This window comes from Ambystoma mexicanum, chromosome 3q (assembly GCF_040938575.1).
Source record: "Ambystoma mexicanum isolate Mex_15411 chromosome 3q, UKY_AmexF1_1, whole genome shotgun sequence".
Lineage (NCBI taxonomy): Eukaryota > Metazoa > Chordata > Amphibia > Caudata > Ambystomatidae > Ambystoma > Ambystoma mexicanum.
The window spans coordinates 195,802,423-195,808,719 of NC_090926.1; the positions used below are offsets into that span (position 1 = coordinate 195,802,423).

The following is a 6,297-nucleotide window of genomic DNA, read 5'->3' on the forward strand; positions in this document are numbered from 1 at the left end:
ATGCATTTCACGGCTCTTGCAGCGTAATTCCTGTATCGAGTTAATATGTTCCAGGAGACCTGTCATTTACATTTTCTGCACCTGCTTTTCTTGCAATCAAGTCCTGGTGACAGCTCTGGTACTTGATGTATTGCAGTGCTGCTTGGCTGCTCGCACCTATTAAAGGGAAACTATTTTGCACCTAAACTGTTGTATTTCTGCACACGTTAGACGGCTCAGCATTTTCTCCAAGCCCAGCTTCTTTGCAGAGGAGCAGAGGCTGACGTCTAGTATCACACGGCAGAGGCATTTTTTTTTAAAAAAAAACTATTTAATAATATTAATAGTATTATATTATTTTAAATGAATGCATCTCATCCCACACCGCGAGCTCGCGTCTCTTCTGCCTGTGGTGTCAACCAAAGAGAATGGACGTTTCTGGTAAAAACATGCTGCTGCTTCAAAAATCCAATCAGGAAGTGGCTCAGTCCGTTATGCCAGTGTGTGCTTGAGAGATGGCTGTACTCACGGATTCTGCAGTAGAGGGCACTGGGCAGGAAAGGCGTTGTGGTGACTCCGTGGGTGGCTGAGTGACTTTCTCTCAGCATGCTGCATGCAAACACATATCTGCGCACACATATCAACAAACTTGTCCCAGGGGGCAGGCAGGTGGCCGCATCTTTCTGGGCGGATGGATCATTTGCTACATAATAGCAAATGTGCCCAGCGTGCCTGCCTACCCGCCCGTGTCGGCTCCAGATAGTCTGGACCTCAGCTTGAGCTCATTAACATTTCCAAAACAGTGCGATTTTAGCACGCAGACGTGGACGGCGCTGGAGCAGGAGGACCAAAAGCTTCTGCAATGCCTGGCCTAGGATGATTATACCCTTGCCAAACGGATCACCCCAGGCTAGGCAGGCAGCAAGGGCTTCCATCTGCATTTGCAAGTTTTAATCCTGGCCTGTCCTACGTACTTTTCTTCATTCAGAAGTTGTAAAAAACGGTGGAGGACAGAGTTTTGGAATAATCACTTCCCAAGTGTCCTTCCTTAATTGCCATGGACAGCCCTGTTAGGTGTTCCTGATGGCAACGTGCCGGGAGCTGATTGCTTCCAGTCATGTTGCCCTTGCCTTTCGACTGTTGGTGCAGTGCACAGGGTATTTTCCGGCTGGCAGTGTGCAACTAGACAGTGTGCGTGGTGTGGTTCGGTCTCTGTAATCACCTGGTGGCGCAGAGCACCTCTTCTCCCATGCTTGAGGGTCTGGTTCGTCACGTGCAGAGCGCAGGATGTCCACATCCCCGAGCTTAGAGTTCAGATGAGCGTGAAGATGGACGTCCTCCGTCAGAGGCAGTGGGGCCATTTTTATTACTCACTTCCTTCGCTCCCACCACCTGATGGCTCAGGTTCCTTACGATGTGCCTCCCTTGTTGGTGCCTGGGGAGCAACCACGCCTCTTGCCATCTGTTCTTGTTGGAAACACATCATGTTCTGGCAGTATGCTAGTTCGCTTCTGGTCAGTGACTGGACTGCTATTGGACTGGCAGTTGTCGTCCCCTCTCCATTGTGAACATTCAGGGAGTACAGGGGGGGCTGCTTCCCCTGTGTCGATACACAGCCCCCGGCAACCAGAGCTGCTCTCCGCCTCGGGCACCTCAATTCTGCTGTTGGAGATGTTCATACTGCACTGCTACGAACCCTGAGGTAGTTTAATCTTGTAGCTTGGTGTCCAAGCACTTCCACAAGAGTCTTCCCTTTTACCCACCCAGAGAGAAGCTCACTTTTGAATCCTTCTTCTGGACCATCATTGGATACTTGCTACACAACTGCCTTTGCTAGCACCTCTCGGTTTGCCTTCACGTTTAGAGTGCCAGCACCAGTGCTGATCTCGCTCACTGCTCTACGTCCTGGTGAATTTAGTGAGCAGTATTCACAAGGCATCCCGACCCGCATGTTTGCTCGTGTGCCGCCCCAACATGTCAATAGGAGCGTGTGTAATTAACACTCACTGTGATGTTCAGTTGGAAATGTAGCGCCAACTCTGGCTACAGACTGAGCCTCTGAGCACTTCTATATTTCGTTGGTGGTGGCCAGATGTTCCATTCTTCGCATATACATACACTGATTAGTGAGCACCAGGCAGGCCTTATTCCGAGGTTCATCACACTCTCTCTCCTCCTGTCGTGCGCCTCCTGTCACAGACCCCACTGCTGTGCGCGGCTCAGTAATGTCTTGTGCGGTAGCTGGGAGTCGGTGAGGGCACATCAGCTGAGCACAGGCGCTCACAGAGGACACGCGCCTCCATCCCCACACTTAGCCATACGATTGTGTATCGCTCATGAGTTACATTTCTTTTTTTTTCGGCTCCTCCCTTGGCAGAGCACACACTCCTTCATTTATTTATTTATTTTTATTTTTACACCTGTATCACTGGGGCAGTGAACGATGCCCATGCATTCAAATGTAGGCTTTGATGCTGACTGGTGCTTGTGTTGCTGACAGTTCCTCCATTGCCTGATGTTAGAACTGGAACAGATGTTGCCACGGTTTTCCTTGTTGTGGGTTACTGCGTGTGGCAGCACACTGGCATTTTTCCTGGCTCCAGCTGGGAGTGTATTTCCTTATTTTCAGCAGCTCTCAGCATGCGAACCCACAGCCTTCCCAACAGTATGCAGAAATACAGAGCACTTTAATCGTAACCTCCTGCTTGGCCTGGGTACCTTCTGGGGGACTTTACATAGCTCCAACACCGGAGCACTCACGATATTCACTGCCTATCGGGCTTGATCTCTTCTGTGCCGGGCGTTGCCTTTTAGGGCTCCAGCACTGGAGGGTATTTTACTTCAACTTGTTCTGACATAGAGCCACATTGTTAAGATAAGAGACGACACCAGCAGTACACATCTTCCTGTTAACTGCTGACGGTCACGGAACCTGCAGGGGGTCATTATAAATGTGTTGGTATTGTGCTGACATGGATTCACTGCCTGGTAGTCACAAGCAGCTCGGTCACTGTTTTCACAAGACTCCGTCACCGGAGTAATTTCCTAACTTTTACGTGCTCTGACACTGAGCTCTCTTTATTGGATCAATGCTGGGTGGTGCGGGTCCCTCAGGGAAGGGACACAGTGCAGCTCTGATATAGGAGCAAACAAAAATCAGCTTTTTTTCTTTTCTTTTCCTTTTTTTTTCTCCAAGACTGAGCTCTCTATTTTCATAGCAGCGGGGCCTCTACTTTCCACACTCCACCACCGGAGCATCTTCAGTTCCGTTTCCACCCGACGTGGGGCACAGTAGGTTTCTTTGCGGGCAGGCCAATGCTACTCTTCCACCAGAGCCCTGATGACGGGGCTCTCACGATCGCCGGACCGGGAACTCACTGGGAGCACTTTACAAACTCCAACAGGGAGGCTTTCATTCTCGCCACCCGCCTTCTCATTTCTTGCGGCGGGAGCTTCGACTGCCGAGCTGAGCATTTTCTCTCACGTCAGGAGCAAAACCAATGCTGCACGAGCTGCGAGTGCCTCAGGGCTTGCGGGCCAACCCCTGGCCGCAGGAGCACCCTCTCCATACGGGTAACCCAGCAATGTAGCTGAGGCCAGCTTTCCAATCCATTCTTAATTTGTTTTTTTTTTCTTGAAAAGGGGCATGTCACGGGTTTCTTCTCCCTCGTCGCCATTGTTGGGGGTCGCCTGCCATGGTCATCCGGCAGGCGCCCCTGGCTTCTATCTCTGTTAGCACCAGACAGTCCCACTATGTGTGGGGGTTGGGGCCTGCCCTGGACATCCGGCAGGGCCCCCGGTGCTAAGGGGCATCAGCACCATGAAGTGGGGTCACAGCCTGCCAGGCCTCTAACCGTGTGGACATCGGCTGCCATCCAGGGATGCGGGTCCCACGGCATCAGGGCGTGCAGGCCTGTGCCTCCACGTGTAGGCCTGCGGCCTACATCGATAATGAGACACGGACTCAGTCGTTCCTCTTTGGGAGTCTGCAGCCGCTCTGTCTCACGTGCCTGCAGGGGCTCCGTTTATTAACTTGGGCCATGACACAGTCATGGCCCATTTTAAAGGGGCAATACAAATGGGAGGGACACATCCCCTTAAAGGGGCAATACACATAGGAGGGTCCCACCTAACAAGCCCTGTTTCTTGAAGGAGAAAATGTTTGCGTGGCACGCGTATTCATGGATAGTAAAACAAGTAACAGCAAGTTGCGCGAGTAACGCCACCAACACGCCCCCACGCACGGTGAAAAGCAAGTGCAATACCCAACACGGTGCAAGCTTCTGCGCCATCCCTGTGCCAGCACACAGCCCCCCCAGCCAAATTGCAAGCCAACACCTCGCAATCCCCGGCCGCACCCCAGTGTAATCGCGCAAAAACACCACACGATCCACGGCTGCACCCCTGCGTAATCGCACAAAAACACCCCACGATCCACCTCCTCACCCTAGCGTAATCGTGTGAAAACACCCCACGAACCCTGGCTGCACCACAAATAATCGCACGAAAAAACCCTGCGATTGCCATCTGCACCCAGCTTAATCGTACGAAAACACCCGACAATCCCCGACCGCATCCCAGCATAATCACACGAAAATACCCCGTGATCCCCATCCGCACCCCAGCGTAATCATGCAAAAACAGCTTGCAATCCACGGCCGTACCCCAGCGTAGTCACGTAAAAACACCCCGCGATCCCTGTATGCACCCAAACGTAATTGCGCAAAAACAGCTCGCAATCCCCAGCCACACCCCAGCGTAATCACATGAAAACACCCCATGATCCCCGTACGCACCCCAACATAATCGCGCAAAAACAGCTTGCACAATCCCCGGCCTCACCCCAGCGTAATCGCACCCACACTCCCACGCAAGGCCTGGCCCACCACCAGCCAAATGGCACCCCAACACCTCGCAATCCGCGGCATGCAGCCCCCTCTAGAGAGGACGCCCCACCCCAAACCCCATCACCCATGACCCCACCCTGCAGGCAGCCCCTCCACATGGGATATCCCAGCCCCCATCACCTGTGACCCCACCCTGCCGGAAGCCCCCTCCAGATGGGACACCCTAGCACCTGTGACCCCACCCTGCAGGCAGCCCCCTTCAGACGGGACATCCCAGAACCTGTGACCCCACCCCGCAGGCAGCCCCCTCCAGATGGGACACCCCAGCCCCCATGACCCCACCCTGCAGGCAGCCCCTCCACATGGGATATCCGAGCCCCCATCACCCGTGACCCCACCCTGCAGGCAGCCCCCTCCACATGGGATACCCTAGCCCCCCTCCAACCATGACCCCACCCTGCAGGTAGCCCCCTTCACATGGGATACCCCAGCCCCCATCACCCATGACCCCACCTTGTAGGCAGCCCCCTCCACATGAGATATCCCAGACCCCATCACCCATGACCCCACCCTGCAGGCAGTCCCCTCCAGATGGGACACCCCATCACCCGTGACCCCTGCCTGCAGGCAGCCCCTCCACATGGGATACCCCAGCCCTCATCAACCATGACCCCACCCTGCAGGCAGCTCCCTTCAGATGGAACACCACAGCACCTGTGGCACCACCCTGCAGGCAGCACCCTCCAGATGGGACACCCCAGCAACCAGGACCCGTGACCCCACCCTGCAGGCAGCCCCCTCCACATGGGATACCGCAGCCCCCATCACCCGTGACCCCACCCTGCAGGCAGCCCCCTCCACATGTGTTACCCCAGCCCCCCTCACCCGTGACCCCACCCTGCAGGCAGCCCCCTTCAGACTGGACACCCCAGCACCTCTGACCCCACCCTGCAGGCAGCCCCCTCCAGACGGGACACCTCAGCACCTGTGACCCCACACTGCAAGCAGCCCCTCCAGATGGGACACGCCATCACAAGCCCCATCACCTGTGACCCTACCCTGCAGGCAGCCCCTCCACATGGGATCTCCCAGACCCCATCCCCCGTGTCTCCACCCTGCACGTAGCCCCCTCCACATGGGATATCCCAGACCCCATCACCCATGACCCCACCCTGCAGGCAGCCTTCTCCACATGGGATACCCCAGCCCTCATCCCCCATGACCCCACCCTGCAGGCAGTCCCCTCCAGATAGGACACCCCATCACCAGTGACCCCACCCTGCAGGCAGCCCCCTTCAGACGGGACACCCCAGCACCCATGACCAGTGACTCCTCCCTGCAGGCAGCCCCCTCCAGACGGGACACCCCCACTCCAACCCCCATCACCCATGACCCCACCCTGCAGGCAGCCCCCTCCACATGGGATACCCCAGCCCCCATCACCCATGACCCCACCCTGCAGGCAGCACCC

At 55.4% G+C, this 6,297-nt stretch overlaps 1 protein-coding gene across 2 annotated transcripts in view; it reads right to left on the reverse strand.

The window, feature by feature from the left end:
- LOC138582320 (retinol dehydrogenase 7-like) overlaps positions 1-3,958 on the reverse strand; it is a 358,653-nt gene extending 354,695 nt beyond the window's left edge. For both annotated transcript variants that reach the window (XR_011305006.1, XM_069653539.1), the window contains exon 1: positions 509-3,958. Coding sequence is in view for 1 of the 2 variants with exons in the window: in XM_069653539.1 (XP_069509640.1) it covers positions 509-618 (110 nt within the window). In the remaining variant the exon portion in view is untranslated. The remainder of the gene's footprint in view (positions 1-508) is intronic.
- Between the last annotated feature and the right edge of the window lie 2,339 nt (positions 3,959-6,297).